The sequence below is a fragment of the Galeopterus variegatus genome, unplaced genomic scaffold (assembly GCF_000696425.1).
Source record: "Galeopterus variegatus unplaced genomic scaffold, G_variegatus-3.0.2 Scaffold245, whole genome shotgun sequence".
Lineage (NCBI taxonomy): Eukaryota > Metazoa > Chordata > Mammalia > Dermoptera > Cynocephalidae > Galeopterus > Galeopterus variegatus.
The window spans coordinates 73,070-93,805 of NW_007726356.1; the positions used below are offsets into that span (position 1 = coordinate 73,070).

The window sequence follows — 20,736 nt, forward strand, 5'->3', positions numbered from 1 at the left end:
TTTAAAATTTTAGACATAATCTAATGTCTTCTATGGAAGATGACCATTGAATACTTATACTCTTATCCTTTCACTTTTACTCTTCCTCTTTTTGTCAGTGCAGATATATCACAACATTTTGATAAAACTGTACTTAACATTTACATTATTGTGACAATGTAAGTATTCATGGCAGAGCTACAAAATGTACCCTGATTACATTTTCTTTCTTCCTCTGTTTTCTTCCATCCCTTCTTCTCCTCTTCCCTGCTTTCCCTTTTCGCTCTCCCCTCTCCTCTCAGTTCTCTCCTTCCTTCTCTCCTCCTCTCCCTCCTTCTCTCCTCTCCTCTTCTCTGTTTTCTTCCATCCCTTCTTCTCCTCTTCCCTGCTTTCCCTTTTCGCTCTCCCCTCTCGCCTCTCCTCTCAGTTCTCTCCTTCCTTCTCTCCTCCTCTCCCTCCTTCTCTCCTCTCCTCTTCCTCCTTCTCTCCTCTCCTCTTCCCCTCTTCTCCTCCTCCCTTCCTCTTTTTCTTTCCCTTTCCCTCTCCCTTTTCTCTCCCTTCCTCTCTTCCTTTCCTCTTTTCTTTTCTCTTGCTTTCTTGCTTGCTTACTGCTGGTCTGTGTCTTTTGTTCTTTCTTCTAGAACTAATAATTTTCTCCTTTTTTGTTTATTTAAATTTCTGTGGACCCACCACAAATTTGTCTCTAAATTTTCCACTGGAATCATTAAACCCACTGAGAAAAGTGGTCAAAACCACTGGATATATATTAGTTTCCTGTTTAGATGTTTAAACTAGATTTGATGTAGTCAGATGCAGCACAGCAAGGAACACTCTGACTGGAATGGTGAAAAGATTAAATTTATTACTAATAGATCCCAGAGAGAAAAAGGCAGTATGCCTTGCAGGACCAATGAGAAAGAGGTGAGGAGGTGGGCGTCCAGGACATGTGTGATCAACCGGTGGATTGGGAGTAAGAGAGGGAGGGAGGGACCTGTGGGCTGCAGCCTTTATTAGAGTCCAGGGCATCACCTAAGTGGGTTTCCTGTAACAGGATTTGATTGGTGAATTTGTGGGGAATGTGAGCATAAGCACAGGAACTTGGAGGTTACAGTATTGGGTTTACCAGGATTAAAGCAGAAGTAAGGTGGTCAAGCAGTTTAGAGTATGGGGCCTTATCTATCTAGAACACAAAGTACCTTCAAATGTGTAAGGTCAAGCATGACAAGCCAGGGACAGGACAATATACCAAGGCAGCATTAATATGAATGAGAGTTATGACAGTTGTCATCTATTTTTCCATCATTTTATCTTTTATTTTAACTCTTTGAGAGTCTTCCTCAATATCTTTCAATACTTCTTGAAAAATTTTGTGTTTCATTTTATACTTCTAATTGCTAAGAGGTTTTTGGAGTTTTTTTAGTTTTTGTTTTTGCTTTAATTGAGGGCTCCTGATGGTTGATTTCAAGTGTCAACTTGTTTGGGCCACGGGGTGCCTCTATACTTGGTCACACGTTATTCTGGGTGTTTCTGGGAGGATGCTTTTGGATGAGGTTAATGTATAAATTGGTAGACTGAGTGAAACAGTTTGTCTTCTCTAATTTGGTAGGTCCCATCCAACCAGTTGAAGGCCTGAATAGAACAAAAAGGCTGACCTTCCTCTGAGTAAGAGAGAATTCTTTCTGCCTAATTGCCTTTGAACTTGGGTTTTAGCTTTTCCCTGCCTTCAGACTTGAACTGGAGCATTGGCTCTCCTGAATCTCAATCCTGCTGGCTTTTGGACTGGAATGACACCATTGGTTCTCCTGGTTCTCAGGCGAACCTTGGGCTTGAGCTAGAACTATACCATTGGCTCTTTTGGGTTTCCACCTTACCAGCATACTCTGCAGATCTTGGTACTTATAAGCCTCCATAATTGCATGAGTACACACATATACTACCCACTGGTTCCTTTTCTCTGGAGAACTCTAATACAGATTTGGTACTGAGAATAGTTCTAGAGGTACAGCATTTTAAGCATAAGTTCTTTGAATTGGTTCTGGGGTTTCTGGAATTAGCTCTCTAATCTGATTAGATTTAAAGATGCTAATGACTCAATTTCTGGTAGGAAATACAGCACTAATAGTCCATGTTGTGTTATGGCAATAGAGATATGCAAAATATTGCCATTGGATATTCCTAATTAACCACTTATAAGAAATAAGGATCTGGGGGACTGTGTGTATAATACTTCTGAACATTTTAGGAAAACTAATGAATATGAGATTGGCTGGTTGCTTCTGATTTCACTGGACAAATTAGGGAAAGAAAAGGATGAGCTCAGGGATTCAAATTCCAGCTCAAGTACTCCGTGGATGACCTGAAATCTTCTGTGTGTTCCCCGAAGAACGCCCTTATCTCCAGTAATCACAGGGCTGAGATTGCTAAAAATCAAACCCAGAATCTCATCCTACAACTGTTTGAATTGTGAGTTGAACTTCTTTCCTTGAAGGATATCCATTGTTAAAGTGATAGCATTGATTGAGAAGGAATGGGATCCCGAAAGTTGGAATGGGGACATGTGGGAAAACCGTGATGAAGCTGGGAACATTGAGCCCCTAAATTCTGATAAATCTTCTTTGCTAGTGGAAACAGCCTCTTCAACCTTAGTGAAATCAGCTTCTCCACCCCCAGTATAAGAGGCTCTCTACTCCTGTATAAGGGGGTTAACCCTGCATTGCCTGAGGAAACTGTAACTCCCAGAGGCAGTTGCCCTGCTACACAATGCTGATTCTCCTCAGCTCCTACCCTCACCCCCCTTCTTTGCTTCTAGACCTAAAACTAAATTCAGGTCTTAGCAGGCCCCTAAATGTGAGGTTCCAAGTGTGATCCATGAGGAGATATGCTACACTCCAAAAGAACTGTTTGAGTTTTCTAATTTATGCAAACAGAAACCCAGGGAACATATGTGGGAATGGTTAGTAAGAGTGTGGGATAGTGGTAGAAGGAGCATAAACTTGGATCAGGTTGAATTTATTGATATGGGCTTACTAAGCAGAGATTCTGCATTTAATGCTGCAGCTTGGGGAGACAGAAAGAGACCTAGAAGTTTAAGTTCAGCTTAGTTGGCTGAAACCTGGATTTCAAGGTTGCACACAGGGAGAGAGTTAAAAATGCCAGACCTGCCTTGGTTTAATGTAGAGGAAGAGGTTCAAGGGCTTACCGAGATTGGAATGTTGGACTAGATTTGTAATGTAAGACCTACTCACTGATACTGGGAGATTCTAGAAGATACACCTTTCACTGTACTGTGAGAAATTTGTGAGGTGAGCCCCAGCTTTCTTGAAGAGCACTGTGACTGTTCTTCTCTGTAGACCAGACCTTATGGTGGGAACTACAGCCAGTCAATTGAAAAACCTAAATGCAGTGGGAGTAATTGAATCCTGAGGTGGCAGAGGCCAAGTGGTGGAACTCAACCACCAAAGGCAAGGTGAGCATGGTTACTGTAAAGGAAAGCAGAGTCAAAGCAGGAGTCAGAGCTGTGGTGTTGGTCTGATTCGAGCAGATCTGTGGCATTGGTCACTTGATCATGATGTGCTTAGAAAGGAAATAGACAGTAATAAGCCTACTGAATTTTTACTTTATCTGTATAAGCAGAAAAGTTCTAGGTTAATTGAACAAAAGTCTAACTTGAATCATAAAAACAGAGAGTCATGGCTCCTCAGTCAATTCCCAAACTTGAGCCAATGTACAGACCCAGAAGCCGTTGAATGAAGGGGGTACTGAGTCTCACTGAGGAAGGATTCTGGTACACTGACAAAATTTGCACTGTTAATCTTTTTCCCACCCTTCCCCAAAGAAACCTATGGTGTCTTACTAGGTTAACTGTACACTGGGGAAAAGAAAATAACCAGATCTTTTGAGGAGTAGTGGATACTGGCTTTGAATGGACAGTGATTCTGAGAGACCCAAAGCGTAACTGTGGTCTACCAGTCATAATAGGGGCTTATGGAGGTCAGATGATCAATGGAGTTTTAGGTCAGGTCTGTCTCACAATGGGCTCAGTGGGTCCTTGAACCCATCCTGTCATTATTTCCTAAGTTCAGAAACTGGCAGTACCCCCACATTGGTTCCATGATCTGAACTGAGGATTATTATGGTGGGAGAGGCCACATGGAAGTCACTGATGTTGCTTCTACCTAAGAAAATAGTAAGCAGAGCAATACTGCATTTCTGGAAGGATTTTCCTCTGTCAAGGACTTGAATGATGGAGGAGTGGTGATTCCCAGCACATCTCCATTTCACTTGCCTACTTGGTCTGTGCAGAAGACAGATGAATCTTGGAGAATGACAGTGTATTATCATAAACTTAACCAGTATGACTCCAACTGCAGCTGATGTACAGATGTGGTTTCAGTGTTTAAGCAAATTAATACATTTCCTGGTACCCTGTTGGCTTGACAAATGCTTTTTTCTCTCCATACGTGTCCATAAGGACCACCAGAATCAGTTTTCTTTCAGCTGGCAAGGCCAGCAATATACCTTCACTCTCCTACTTTTAGGGATTTATCAACTCTATCTATATGTCATAGTTTTGTTTGCAGCAATCTTAATAGCCTTCCTCTTCCACGAGAAATCCCACTGCTCTATTACGTTGATGACATTATGCTCATTCCACCTAGTGAGGAAGAAATAGTAACAACTCTACACTTTTTGGTAAAACACTTGCATGTCAGAGGGTGGAAAATTAAAACAACAGAAAATTCAGAGGGCTTCTATCTTAGTGAACCTTCTATGGGTTCATTGGTGTAGTGTATATTGAGATACCCCTTCTGAGGTGAAGAATAAGTTGTTGCCTCTAGCCCCTCCTACATCCAAAAAAGAGGCACATACCTACTGGGCGTCTTTTGATGTCAGAGGAAACATGTTCTCTATTTGGGTGTGTTGCTGTCTCCAATTTTCTGAGTTACTTGAAAAGTTGTTAATTTTAAGTGGAACCCAGAACAACAGAAGGCTCTACAGCAGGTCCAAGCTGCCATGCTATAGGATCCAGGAGATTCAATGGTGATTGAAGTATTAGTGGCAGGTAGAGATGCCGTTTCAAACCTCTGGCAGGCCCCTTTAGGTGAACTGCAATTCAGACCCTTAGGATTTTGGAGCAAGGCCCTGCCATCCTCCCTGTGTAACTGTTTTGCTTTTGAAAAACAGCTCTTGGCCTACCACTAGGTCTTAGGAGAGACTGAACACTTAACCATGGGCCACCAAGTTACCATGCAACATGAGTTGCCTATTATGAACTGGGTATCTGTCTCAGCAAGACATAAAGTTGTGCATGCACAGCATCACTCTGTCATCAAATCGAAGAGGTGTATATGTGATTAGGCCTGAGCAGGCCCTGAAAGCACAAGTAAGTTACATGAAGAAGTGGCCCACATACCTATGGTCCTCACTCCTACTACAATGCCTTTTCTCTCCCGGCCTACACTTGTGTCCTCATGGGGAATTCTGATGACAAGTTGACAGAGGAGAAAAGATTTGGGCCTGGTTTACAGATGGTCCTGCATAATGTGCAGGCACCACCTGAAAGTGGACATCTGTGGCACTGCAGTCCCTTTCTGGGACATCCCTGAAGGACAGTGGTGAAGGGAAATCTTCTCATTGGGCAGGACTTTGAGCAGTGCACTTAGTTGTTTACTTTGCGTGGATGGAAAAATGACCAGGTGTGTAATTATTTGCCAGTTCATTGGCTGTTGCCAATGGTTTGTCTGCATGATCAGAGACTTGGAAGGAATATGATTGGAAAATTTATGACTACCAAGTTTGGGGAAGAGGAATGTGGGTAGACCTCTCTGAATGGGCAAAAACATGAAAATATTTGTTTCCTGTGTAAATTTCCACTCACTGAAGAATGACTTCAGCAGAGGAGGATTTCAGTAATCAAGAGGCTAGGAAGACCTGTGGATACCAGTCATCATTTTTTCCCAGCTACCCCTGTCAGCACTTAGTGAGCTCATGGACAAACTGGACATGGTGTCAGGGCTGGAGGTTATGCATGGGTTCAGCAACATAAACTTCTACTCACCAGGGTCTACCTGGCTATGGCAACCACTGGTTGCCTAATCTGCCAGCAGCAAAGACCGGCACTAAGCCCCCTGATATGGCACTGTTCTCTGGGGTGATCAACCAGCTACCTAATGGTAGGTTGATTACATTGGACTTCTTCCATCATGGAAAAGGCAGCATTTTGATCTTATTGGGATGGACACTTACTTGGGATATAGATTTGTCTTCCCTGCACGCAGTACTTCTGCCAAAACTAACATCTGTGGATGAATAGAATGCTTTATCCATGATCATGATATCCTACATAGCTGCTTCTGGTCAAGAAATTCACTTCCCAGCAAATGAATGCTCATGGAATTCACTGCCCTATGATGCTTAACATCCTGCTGAATGAAGCAGCTTTCTTGACAGGATGGAATCTAGGTGGCAATACTTTGCATGGCTGGGACAAGGTTTTCTAGAAGGCTATATCTGCTCTGAATCAGCATCCCGTGTGTGGTGCTGTTTCTCCCATAGCTAGGATTCACGGGTCCAGGAATCAACGAGTGGAAATGGGAGTGGTATCACTAATTATTACCTCTAGAGACCCATAAGCAAAACTTTTGCTTCCTCTTCCTTTGCCTTATGCTCTGCTGGCCTGGAGTTCTTTGTTCCAAAGGGAGAAATGCTTCCACTAAGAGACACAACAGTGATTCCATTTAACAAGTTAAGACTGTTGCCTGGCCACGTTGCACTCCTCATGCCTCTGAATCAACAGGCAAAAAGGGAGATACTGTGCTGGCTGGAGTGATTGATCCTGACTACCACAGGGAAATTGGACTATACTTTTCCACAATGAAGGTAAGGAAGAGTATGTCTGGCTTACAGGAGATCTCTAACCATGTATCTTAGTATTACTGATGCCCTGTGATTAAGGTCAATGGAAAACTATAATCCAATCTAGGTAGGGCTACTAAAATGGCCCAGACCCTTCAGGAATGAAAGTTTGGGTCACCCTGGTAGGTAAAGAACCATGGCCAGCTGAGGTGCTTGCTGAAGACAAAGGGAGTACAGAATGGAATGGGCAGTGGAAAAAGATAGTTATAAATACCAGCTACGACTACGTGAAACAAGGGCTGTAATTGTCATCAGGATTTTCTCCTTGTTTTGTTATGAATATATCTGTGTATATTTATTATTGATATACTATTATTATTATTACATGATCATTATGTATATAAAGTTTTTGTTTTCTTCCTTCTCTTAACCCTTGTCATGTAACTTAAGATGTATTGACTTTCTATCATAGTATTTAAGTATTGTTAATTTTATTTCATAGTATATGAGTTACAGGATATTGGGGAAGTGTAAACATCACTCAAGGATTTTATCCCCTCTTGTGGGGAATGGGTTTGTATTAGTCAGGGTCCTCCAGAGAAACAGAACCAATAGGATATATGTAAAGAGATTTATTTTGGAGGATTGGCTGATGTGATTATGGAGACTGAGAAGTCCCAGGATCTGCTGTCTCTAAGCTAGAGGCCTGGGAAAGCTAGTGGTATAGGTCTAGTCCAAGCCTGAAGTCCCGAAAACATGGAGCTAATGGTGTAAATCCAAGTCCAAGTCTGGAGGCTTGAGAAGCATATGTGCTAATGTGAGTCCAGGTGAATATGGATGTCTTTCTCAAGTAGAGAAAGATGAATTTTGCTTTCTGTACCTTTTTGTTCTATTTAGACCCTCAGTGAATTGGGTGATACTCTCCCACATTGGTGAAGGTGCTTCTTCATTCTACTGATTCAGATGATATTCTCTTCTGGAACACCCTCACAGACACAGCTAGAAACAATGTTTTATTAACTCTTGGGGTATCCATTAGCCCAGTCAAGCTGACACATAAAATTAATCACCACAAATTTAGTATTTCTGGTTGTGTGCAGGATAGTTGTGTCATGTTAGGTGGAATTTTGACCTTGTTATTGTCTTCATTTGGAAATGAAATATGGATTAAAGAGATGTGTGTGAGTGCCAAGTTCACAAGGGTTGGACTTGTGATGATTAATTTTATTTGTCAACTTGACTGGGCCACAGGGTGCCTAGATATTTGCTCAAACATTCTGGTGTTTCTGTGAGGGGTTTTTTTTTTTTTGATGAGATTAACATTTAAATTGGTAGACTGTGTAAAAGAGATTGCCCTCCCTTTTAGGGGTGGCCATCATACAATCAGTTGAACACCCGAATACAACAAAAATGCTGATCCTTTCCCAAGTAGAGAGAATTCTGTCTGCCCTCCTGCCTTCAAACTGGGACTTTGGCTTTTTCCTGATTTTAGACTCAAACTGAAATTTTGGCTCTTACTGGGTCTTGAAGCTTCTGGCCTTCAGACTATGTCATTGGTCTTGCCAATTTACCCTTTAGATCTTGGACCTTGTCTGCCAGAATAATTGCATGAGTCAATTCCTTATAATAAATTCTTTTTAAACACCCACAGCCACACTTCCCATTGGTTTCTCTGAAGAACCGAGACTAGTATAGGGGCATAGAGATAGCAGTTAATAAAACAATGTTTTATTAATGTCTCAATGTTTCTGATTATACTAATTATACATTTCTTTAGTCTTCCTTTCCCGACCCCCTTTACAATATTGTTTGTTTCCTGTGAGTCCTTTTTCCCCTTCTTGTTTGCTTTGGTGTCTATCTTTCACAGGAGAGGCTTTTCTCAAATGTCTGATTAACCTTGACAATCTTAAGTTTAAGGCACAGAAAATCTTCATTCTTAAGTTTAAGGCACAGAAAATCTTATGTGCCTGAGTGTGAACTATCTACTTGAGATAAATCAGCTCCCTTTGTCATTTGTAGACCTTTACATTTTATCTTGTCCTCTTGATTTTCTCAGAGAAAAATTCTCTCACAATTTAGTCTGTAAAAATTCTCTGCTAATTAAGAATCTCATAGTTTAGTATGTATACTTTCAGTTTATCTTGTTTTTCACAGTATGGCTTTTAACAGCATTTCAGTTATGCAAACTTTTCTGGAAAGTAAACTTCCAATCTTTACCATGGTGGGATGACCACACAGCATGTGGAGAGGATCTGGGATTGTAACTGTATATAGAACTGTTTTTATACTGTCTTTAAATCATTTCAACTGCTTTCAGCCCCTCAGACATCCTCATATGTACTCAGTGCCTTCAATTCTTAGCCTTTCTGGGGTTTTGCAACAAGCATTGATTTGCTTCCTCACATTGATACCAGTACTTTCTTTTTTTTTTTTTGTCTTTTTCCGTGTCCGGCAATGGATCGCAACCCTCAGTGTTGCCCCCGTACCAGACCGGGACCGGCAACGGGATCGCAACCCTCGGTGTTGCCCCCGCGCCTCGCTCAGCCAGTGAGCGGGAACCGGTCTGTACGTGGGATCCGAACCCTCGGCGGGAGCGCCTCCGTGCTTCTCAAGCGGCGCACTAGCGCAGTGCGCCACCGGGCCGGCCCCGATACCAGTACTTTCTTGTATAGGGTTGTGTTTTTTTGGTCCAGTAAGCCCGCTACTGTGAATTCATGTGATTCCAGGTTGTAAAAAATTTCTTGACTTCTCTCATGTACTGCTTTTTTCCCCCCTCTTGTACACATTGTAATTGTACAAACTTATGGGGTACAATCTGATGTTTATATATATATATAGTATAATTGGATAAGGATAGTTAACGTATCCATTACCTCATTTATCATTTCTTTGTGGTAAAAACGTTCAAAAGCTTCTCCTCTAGCTATGTACATTTACAAATAATATACAAAACTTAACTGTTAACCATAGTTACCCTACTGTGCAATAGAACATTAGAACTTATTCCCCCCTTTTATGTCATGTACTATTGTTTCCTCTTTATTTTCCTTGTTCTTGGCTTTTGCTATGTTTAACCTGACATATATATAACTCTTGTTTGTTTGTTTAAAACCAGAAGGTAGTTTAGAGGTAATCTAGCCCTCCAGAATAAAATGCTACTACATCTAATGTTAGTCAACAGTAATGGTTTGACAAAATAAAATGATGTTTCTGCTTTTCAGCATGCTAATATTTGGGAATTACTTTTAAAAGTTAAGTAAATTCATGTAGTGTGTTCAAGATGCTAAAGTATTTTCTTGGAGATAGTTGAATTTATAGAAAACTGTCAAGTTAATCTCTAAGGAAGTTAGAATTCTATTAAAATAATTTGTATGAATGTGTAGTACATTGGCGTCTTGTCTTTGTATTTATTTGTTGAGGTTAGGGAGGATTAGATTTAATGTGGTTAGTGCAGTCTTTTTCTCCCCCGTTACCTAACAGAAAATACTTTTATAACCAAAAGCACATATTTGAAATTTGATATAACTCTATTTAGTAAATTTCGCTAATATGTAGTATCTTTCTTCTTCTTATATGACTTAAAGAGTATTAGTAAACTAAGAATATAATTTAGTAAAAATTGACTAGGCAACAATTATGGGCTTAGGAAGTGATAGGCAATTAAATACAGCTTAGAAACAGGTATGAAATTATTGACTTTATTGTTTTGTTTTGAATCCTTCCTCTCCAAAGTGCTGAAATGTGTTTTGAAATTACTTAGTTGCATTAGTGGTTGGATTTGAGGCTTTTAACGTGTTTTTCATCAGTACCTCTGGGAAAAGGATAACCAAGACCTTTAAATGTACTATGCATTTTACATCCCTATATAATTGTAAACAACACGATGAAATATTGAAATGATCATGAACAACGATGACCATTAAGCTTTTCTTTCAAGTATTAAAACTCACTAAAAGTTATATTGAGCTGTGGTTTATGAGATAGTTTAGACTAACTCCTTCTTTCATAATTGTTTCTGAACTGGAGAAAGATGCACGATTAATGAATATTCTTTTCAGTTTTGGCAACTTACACAGATTATTGTAGAGAATGTTTTATTATGGAGAAAACTTGTTGGCTTTGACTGACATCTGGACTATCAAAAAAATTGAAAATTTTTATTCTCATAGGCTTCAGATTATTTTTATCTGGGTTATTAACTCAGTATGCATTTATGTACCTGGTATTTTATTAAATGTTAATAATCAGTAATTAGGAGTGGGTTATAGAGAAATGAAAACACAATGATATCTTTGAGAATTGTGGTATTTTTGTATCGATAGCCAAAAGCATAGGTAAGATTTGTATTTTCACTTCATTCCTCATTTTATTCAGACTTAATGTTTTACTAGTGAAATTGGTTTGTTCCAGGTTATTATATAACAGTTATTGAAAGGTAACAAATATGGGTTTATAGATGATCCTTGAGAAAAGAAGAAGCCTAACATATTAGCAGTAATGAATCTGAGTTTCCGAGCTTATATAAAAAACCGAATTTCTCCATTTGCATTTGTAACTTCGTGTCTACTTAGTTTTTAATTTAAAGGAAAAAATATTTTGTGTGATATGACAAGTTAAGTTTACTAACTTTACTAACTTCAATAATGGTATTTAAAATCTTTGTGAGATGTAAATGGCAGACTTTCTGATTTTACAATGTAAGTCAAAGTTTCTGTTCCTAATGAAAATGAAATCAAAATGATGTTTACCTGTCTCTTTAAAATATGAAGCTCTTAGGGGCTGGCCAGTTAGGTCAGTTTGTTAAAGTGTTGTGCTGATAGCACCAAGGTCGAAGGTTTGATCCCTGTACCAACCAGCCACCCACCTCCACCCCCCCAATTTTTTTTTGTCAGATTTATTAAATATCTCCTTCTGCTGCAGTTTTGGATCAGGCAAAATAGATTTAAGAAAAATAATATTAGTAAATACATTTTTATTATTAATTTTTTAAATAGACTTTATTTTTTAGAGCAGTTTTAGATTCACAGCAAAATTGTATAGAAGGGACAGAGATTTCCCATATACCCCCTGCCCCTACACATGCTTAAGCTCCCCTGTTATAAATATCCTTCACCAGAATGGTACATTTGTTACAATTGATGAACCTACATTGACACGTCATTTTCACCCATAGTCCATAGTTTACATTAGGGTTCACTCTTGGTGTTGCGCATTCTGTGGGTTCAGACAAATTTATAATGACATGTATTCACCACTTTAGTACATACAGAGTAGTTTCACTGCCCTAAAAATCCTCTGTGCTCTGCTGATTCATTCCTCTCTTTGTTCTAACCTCTGCAAACACTTATTTTATTTTTTTTGTCTTTTTTCGTGACCGGTATGGGGATCACAACCCTTGGTGTGGTGTCACCCACACCGCGCTCAGCCAGTGAGCGCACCGGCCATTCCTATATAGGATCCGAACCCACGGCGGGAGTGTCGCTGTGCTCCCAGCGCCGCACTCTCCCGCGTGCGCCACGGGCTCGGCCCAAACACTGAATTTTTTACTGTCTCCATAGTTTTGTCTTTTCCAAAATGTATAGTTGAAATTGTACAGTGTATATAGTCTTTTCAGATTAGTTTCTTTCACTTAGTAATGTGCATTTAAGTTTCCTCCATGTGTTTTCATGGCTTGATAGCTCATTCTTTTTAGCACTGAATAATATTGCATTGACTGGTTGTACTACAGTTTAATTTATCCCTTCACTTTCTAAGGGATATCTTGGTTGCTTCAGTTTTGGCAATCATGAATAAAGCTGCTATAAATCTGTTTGTGCAGGTTTTTAAGTGGGCATAAGTTTTCAACTCCTTTGGGTAAATACCAAGGATCACAATTAGTTTTATTAGGAACCACAAAACTATCTTTCAAAGTGGTGGTATCATTTTGCATTCCCACCAGCAAGGAATAAGATTTCCTGTTGCTCCACATCTTCACATTTGGTAATGTTCGTGTTCTGGATTTTGGTCATTCTAATAGGTATGTAATGGTATCTTATTGTTGTTTAAATTTTCATTTCCTTAATGCTATATCATTTGGAGGATCTTTCATATGCTTACTTGCCATATATATATCTTCTTTGGTAAGGTGTCTGTTGAAGTCTTTAGCCCGTGGTTTAATAGGGTCTGTTTTCCTGTTGTTGAGTTTTAGGAGTTCTTTGTATAATTTGGATAACAGTCCTTTATCAGATATGTCTTCTGCAAGTATTTTCCTCCAGTCTGTGGCTTATCTTTTCATTCTCTTGAACAGTGTCTTTTGCAGTGAAGAAATTTTTGATTTTAATGAAGTTAAATTATTAACTTCACTGATTATAGGTTACCAGTCCTATTTTTTTTCCCCATGGAATGTGCCTTTTGTGTCATATCTAAAAAGTCATTGCCAAACCCAAGGTCCGCTAGATTTTCCCCTATGTTATCTTCTAAGAGTTGTCTACTTTTTTGTTTTACATTTAGGTCTATGATCCGTTTTGGGTTAATGTTTTTGAAAGGTTTGAGGTCTGTCTCTAGATTCATTTTTTCATGTGGATGTTCAGTTGTTCCAGGAACATTAGTTGAAAAGACTATCTTTTCTTCATTGTATTGTCTTTGCCTGTTTGTCAAAGATTAATTGACTGTATTTATATGGGTATGTTTCTGGGCTCTTCATTCCATTTCATCGATCTATTTGTCTATTCTCTTGGCAGTACCATACTGTCATGATACTATAGCTTTATAGTAAGTCTTGCAGCCAGGTAGTGTCAGTCTTTCAACTTTGTTCTTTTCCTTCACTACTGTGTGGGCTTTTCTGGGTTTTATGCATCCTTATATAAACTTTAAAGTCAGTCTGTTGGGCGGGCCGTTCAGTTCTGGTTAGAGCTCAGGTTAGAGCACGGAGCTGACAACATCAGGGTCCAGGGATTGATCCCTGTACCAGGCAGCTGCCAAATTAAAAAAAAAAAAAATTGATATTCACAAAATAACATGCTGGGATTTAGATTGGAATTGCATTGAATCTATAGATCAATTTTGGAAGAACTGATATAAATCTTCCTATTTATGTACATGGAATATCTATTTATTTAGTTTTACTTTGATTTCTTTCATCAGAGTTTTGTAACTTTTCTCATATGGATCTTCTGTATACATATTTTGTTAGATTTATACCTAAGTATTTCATTTTTTGTGATGCTAATAGAAATAGAATTGTGTTTTTTATTTTAAATTCCACTTGTTCATTGCTGCTATATAGGAAAGTGGTTGGCTTTTGTATATTAACCTTGCATACTGTAACCTTTTTATTTATCACTTATTAGTTCTAGGAGCTTTTTGGTCAGTTCTTTTAGATTTTCTGTATTGATGATCATGTCATCTGCAAACAAAGGCAGTTTTATTTATTCTTTCCTGATCTTTATACCTTTTATTTTCTTGTCTTATTGCATTAGTCAGGACTTCCAGAATGATGTTGAAAAGCAATGGTGAGAGAGGATGTCCTTGCCTTGTTTCTGATAGTAGGTAGTTTTAAAAACAAAATGACTAAGCTAAAGATTTATATACAGAATACTAGTCCTGACTCCTTTATTATTGATTTCTTTTTTTCTAGCAAGAACAGTAACTTAATTTTTTTTCTTTTACCAAAGTTAATGTCCATTTTAAGATTTTCCTTAAATTAAATGATCTAAATGAAAACTCACTCAACTTAAGGTCTCACCTTCCCATTCTCTGGTGTTGTATCAGATTTTTAAGTGGCTTTCCAAGAGTTCTATATTGGGTCTCAGATCTGAGGAATGAGCATATGCTTCTGTTCCCTGGCTGTGGCATCCCTTGAAGTATCACAGTCCCTTCTGAGAACTTGCTGTTTATCTACAAAGGTCGTAGTTCTTTTCATCCCCTTAAATCCTAAGCTACTTCTGCATCATTCTAGGATAATTTTCTGACTCTTATTAGGGCATGAGACAATTTGAGGATGTTTTAGGTTCATCTGCCATTAAATTTGTCTGTATTTTACTCTTCCTGTTTGTTACTAGGTTTAGGGTAACTTTTTGAGGCTTGGTATCCCCTGTGCTGTGCCTGGGAAGTGAAGTGTGGGACCCTCTACACTAGGAATAAAAATCATATCTTCAGTTTCTGCTTTAGCCATCTTCCTCCTACCCTATGAGGTGAGGAAGGCATGGTGCGTACCCTTTTTTCAGGGATATACTCTTTCATGGGATTTGATTGCTTCTGTTTGGACTACCTGTCTGTTCATTTTATTTTGATGGATAGAAAAGTGTTTAAAACTAGATTGATATATTTGTTTTATACTTGATTTGGTACTTCAGTGGAAGGAATTTAGGATCTCTATTTTACATTTTCAGTTGGATGGCAACTATGATTTTTGAGGGAGAATGTATTGTGGACTTGCGAGTCACTAATTTCTAAATGTTAGTAAATTATAGAATAATAAAATGCTATACCTGCTAGAAACTTTTTAAATAAACTGTCTAAGACCTGAATATGTAGCATGATCTGTCCGAGGACATATCCTGTTAGTGTCAAAATCAGAACAAGAACATGGGTTTTATGACTTCTTGTCTCTTGCTCTTTCTTAACCATCTATTGTTTTTTCTTCTTTGCTAGATCTAGCCAGTGACTACCTTCCAATGTCTGTCTTTTAAAAAAAAATATTCATTCTACTGTATATGTTCTGTTAGTATGACCATACTGACACTATTCATAAAATAGAACCCTTTAACAAAATCATGGTGTTCAGTCATTTTAGTCTTGAGAGCAATGTTCTGTTTTTGAAAGCACAAAAGCAGTTAGTTCAAAAGTAGGGATTAAAAGGAGAAAGTAGAAGAGAAAGGATAAGGCTGAAAAAAAAAGTTTTTTTGTTGTAGAACAGAACTGTTATTAGTGTGAAATTACGTGGAATTAAAAACTTTTAAAGTTATTACATTCAGAAAATATGAATATTGTTTGTGGTGAGCAATGGTAAGTAGATGAACATGGCTTTTTGTTTTGGGTTTTCTGAAAGGAAAAAAAGATCAGTTGAGGAGTATTATGTAGTTAGAATACAAGGGGCTCCTTAGTGTTAAGGAACATAAAGATTATATATGACGGTGCCTCAAAATGTTCATGAAAAGATTCATATTATCTTTTAATTTGATTTTTCCATGAACTTTTAAATGCACTCTCATGTATATTTTCTTTTAAAAAAAATCTGTGCACATGTGTGTGTTTATATAGATATACACAGGTATACACATAGGCATGCACACTGGCACACACATATGCACATGGGTGCATTCATTGGCATGTCTCAAATCTATGTATATTTAAATTCATGCAAGCCTTTATTGTATCAATGCTATTTTATATATGTTTTGAGGTAAGGATTAGAAAGTTTATTTGTACATATGCTCTACTGATTGATTTCCTTCCTACACTTTTTGTTGTTGGTTTTTATGTTTGTTTTGTTTTCGTTGGCCACTGGCCAGTATGGGGATCAAACTGTGGACCTAGGCATTATCAGCAGCACACCCTAACCAAGTGCGCTAACTGGCCAGCCCCTTTCTAGGCTTTTTAATGGATATCTTTTTAGTGGGTAAAGTTTAATGGATAAATTTTTAATGAATAAAGATTATAGTTAATAGATGTATGCCAGTTATTGCAAATTCATTGATCAATGAATTACAGTTTTCCAGCTCAAAACTGGTCTAGTCCCAGTTTTGACTTTCTTGACTCCTTGTCAAATATTAATTATCAGATTTTATGGTAAAATATGCTGTAGTTATTAAGGTTATTGAACTTCTTAATTCTCTTTTCTCTTTATGGTGGGTGGGATACCTTTAAAAAAACAACTACAAAAAAATTTGTATCTGTCTTTGGTTTTTTTTGCTGCCTTCTTTCCCAATTCCCAACTATTTCAGTTAAGTTAGTATATAATGTTATAGAACAAAAAGGGCAAGTTAAATATAGATAAGCTCATTTAGTTTACACTGCATCAAATTATTGCTAATGTGTTTAGTATACTTTTCAGTATCAACTGTTTATGTGTTCATGGGCCTGTGTTGGGTACATAGCATGTTTAACAGAACTTTTATTTTAAGAACTAAGATATGAAGTTGATATGGATAATGTTTTTCATTATTGTTGTTTTAAAGGAGATAGCCTACTGAGTGAAATTTCTTCAGCTACTTTTTGCTTTTTTTTTTTTTTTTTAGGAGTGGCAGAATTCTATTCAGAAGAATGCAGGCCTTGCTTTTATTGAACTTGTCAATGAAGGAAGGTAATCTATTTTACATTCATTTATATTTTCCTTTAAAATCTTATTGTATTTTTGCATAGGATATGATATTTTTGGGTTTTGTATTTGTTTTTGCAGTCAGTAATGTAGTGAAGCTCTCATATATTTCATTTATATTTTCCTTTAAAATCTTATTGTATTTTTGCATAGGATCTGATATTTTTGGGTTTTGTATTTGTTTTTGCAGTCAGTAATGTAGTGAAGCTCTCATATATTAATTATTACAGATACGTCAATATTTAATCATTTTATAATTTTGTGGATGGTTACACGCTCATTGATAAGGTTCTCATCTTTATTTTTCAATAAGTGGGGCTGAGTTTGGCAAATGTAAACCAATGATTCTATTTGCAGATATAAGAAAAAGCCATATCTATTTGGACTTTCTGAAAAGTTGTATTATGTTTGTAGGGTCAATAATTAGACTTAGAAATCTATGTCTCTTGTATCATGTGCTCGTCATAATGGGGAGGGGAAACAGGTTTTTTATGTGTCATCATATGATGAGAAAAGGAGGAAAGGGAATATGAAGATATGGTTTACACTTAAAGAACAGAAAGAGAAGAATTCAAAGAAAGAAAATTCTGTGGTAGGAAAGAAAAGGGAAGAAAGTACATAGGTGAATAGAGGGGTAAAAGGAAGGAAAATTTCAGAGTGAAAGAATTAAAAGGTAAAAGTAAATTGAGGAAATAATGAATGGACTATTTTGTCTGTTTTGTGTTATCTGATTTTGCATTAATGGAACTGAAGAACCAGAGTAAAGATTAAAAAGTGTGAGTAGCTATCATTGGAAATAGTATTCTGAGCAGTTATTGTTTCAAGGATGTTTCCTTACAGTGTTTTGGGTAGTGTTGTTAAAGGACTGACCCTATCACTATTGTAACTCTTTAGTTACAATATTCAGGAATCCAGGCTCTTTCTCTTGTTAATATTATTGAAAAGGGAAAAAATGGTATTGATAACTTTGATTTTAAATACTACTAAAATTCTTTCACTTAGAAGTAATTACAGATACTCACAAACTAGTATTGAAAACAAGTACCCTCTTTGTGTTAGTTTGTTGGCGTGGTTGGCAGTCTGTGTGTATAGTAGTGGCAGTGGCTGCTGCAGCTGCTGCTGTGGTAGCAGGCTGCTCTTGCGGTGGTGTTGATTGTGGAGGTGGCTTTGTCGGGCTGCTTGCATGACCATCGTGGCTACCTGTAGGTGCTGGTGTTGGTGGCAACTGTAGCAGTGATGGTTGCAGCAGCCTCCTGCTTAGCTGCATTGTCTACAGCATGGACTTGTGCAGCTATGGTGTCTTCAGTGGCAGTGGAGTTACCTCATGGTGGAGGCAGTGGCGTCGGTGCCTGCAACTGCCTCCCTGGCATCTGGTGTCCTTGGCAGCAACAGGATTACCTTGTGTGGGTGGCTGCAGCACCAGTGACTGAAATTGACTCCGTTGACTCTGTAGTGTCTGCAGTGGCAGCCTGGTTACCTTGTGGAGGCAACAGTGGTGCTGGTGGCTGCAGCAGCCTTTGTGTCATCTGTGGTGTCTGCAGTGGCAATGGGGTTAACTCGCATATAGTTGGGTCTAGCTTTTTAATCCAGTCAGACAGTCGGTGTCTTTTGAGTAGGAAATTTAGTCCATTCACATTTGGAGTTGCTATTGAAAGGTATTGTCTTACTCCTGGCATTTTCTTGATTTTTTTTTGGATGTTTGAATTATCTTTTGTTCCTTTCTTCCCCTTTTATTGTTTGTTTTTGATGTTTGTTGGTTTTTTGAGGTGGTAAGATTTAGTTTTTTTCCCTTTCTTGTTTGTATTTTTGTTTCACCAGTGGGTTTTGTTCTTTCATGGTAGTGATTATCATTGTTTTGTTCTTTCATGGTAGCGATTATCATTGTTTGTATTCCAGATGCAGGACTCCTTTGAGGATTTCTTGCAGGGCTGGTCATGTGGTAGTAAACTCCTGTAGTTTTTATTTGTCTGGAAATACTATTTCTACCTCAATTCTGAAGGATAGCATTGGTAGGTGTAGTATTCTTGGCTGGAAGTTTTTTCTTCTTAGTATTTTGAATATGTCATTCCATTTTCTTCTGGGCTGTAGAGTTTCTGTTGAGAAGTCTGGTGTTAGTCTGATGGGGCCTCCCTTATAGGTGACTTGACGCTTTTCTCTTGTTGCTTTTAGCATTCTATCTTTGTCTTTGAGCTTTGCCAGTTTGGCTATAATGTGTCTCGGAGAGGATCTTTGAATCTGTTTGGATCCAGGAAGCTCAAATATCTCCAAAAGTCCATATCTCTCCTTATACCTGGAATGTTTTCTTTTGTTATTTTGTTGAATTGGTTCCCAATGCCTTTTCCTCTCTTCTCCCTTCTGGAACACCCATGATTCGGATGTTTGTACACTTACTGTTGTCTGTGGGCTCTGTTAGATTTTTTCCATTTTTTGAAATTCTTTTTTTCTTTTTTGCTCACCAGGGTTTTTTTCATTTCATTATGTTGTCTTGCTGAATCTTCTCATTTCTCATTGAGTTTCCTTAAGATAGTTGCTCGAAATTTGGAAATTCCTTTTTAGTCATTTCAAGGGTTTCTTGCTTTATGGAGTCCGGTACTTGAGGATTACTATATTATTTTGGTGGTGTCATATTTTCTTGGGTATTCATATTTCTAGTATCTCTACAGTAATGTCTGGTCATCTTGTAGAGCTGTTGCTTCTTTTATTACTCTGGAGTGGGCTTTCAGCAGAGAGACTTCCTCTTTTTCTGGTCTCCTCTGGTGACTCTCCTTCTGTCAGGTAGGTGGCGGGCCACCTGAATGGTGGTTGTGGCTGCTACTTTGGTGGCGAGGTGCCCTTGAGGTGGTAATGGCAGTGTTTGTTGTGTACTACTCTTGTGGAACTGGTGTTTTCAGCATGCTCCTCCTTCTGCCATGCAGTGGGGGCTGCCTGCCCATTCAACTAATATTGAATACACACCGATTGTATACTAGGAATTTCTTTTGATGTTCAAGATACAGCAATATACAAAACATATAAAGATCCTTTTTTTTTTTTTTTTCCTTTTTTGTCTTTTTTCGTGACCGGTAACGGATCGCAACCCTCAGTGTCGCGCCCGTACCGGACCGGGACTGGCAATGGGATCGCAACCCTCGGTGTTGTGCCCGCATCTCACTCAGCCAGTGAGCGGCCGGTCTGTATGTGGGATCCGAACCCTCGGCGGGAGTGCCGCTATGCTCCCAAGCGGCGCACTGTAGCAGTGCGCCACCGGGCCGACCCCTAAAGATCCTTTTTTGGTGGATCTTACATTTGAACAGACATTGACAGATTATGAACAATAAACAAAATAAGTAGTAAGTAGGTTATACAATATGTGAATGGTGGTTAAGTACTACAGTAAAAAAGTTTTTATTTTTAACTTTTTAAAAATTAATTATTATTTACATTCTAAGATGGTGCAGAGTAGGTAGGGGTATGGATATAGAGCTAGGGGGGAGGAGGATAAAGTGGGAGGAAGAGGAAGGGGGCTAATGATCAAGTCCTGTGGCATCGCTCTCACTCTGGTAGGGGAGCCCAAGGGACTTCCACTGGTGGCTCAGTTAGGGTTAGGGTTAGGGTTAGGGTTAGGG

The 20,736-nt window shown here is 38.4% G+C and overlaps 1 protein-coding gene across 1 annotated transcript in view; it reads left to right on the plus strand.

Moving 5' to 3' along the window:
- Positions 1–20,736, plus strand: part of LRBA (LPS-responsive vesicle trafficking, beach and anchor containing) — a gene marked incomplete at its 5' end in the record, with an annotated part of 547,723 nt that overhangs the window by 67,195 nt on the left and 459,792 nt on the right. The window contains one exon of the mRNA XM_008566486.1: positions 17,052–17,116. Within this exon, the coding sequence (XP_008564708.1) occupies positions 17,052–17,116 (65 nt within the window). The remainder of the gene's footprint in view (positions 1–17,051; positions 17,117–20,736) is intronic.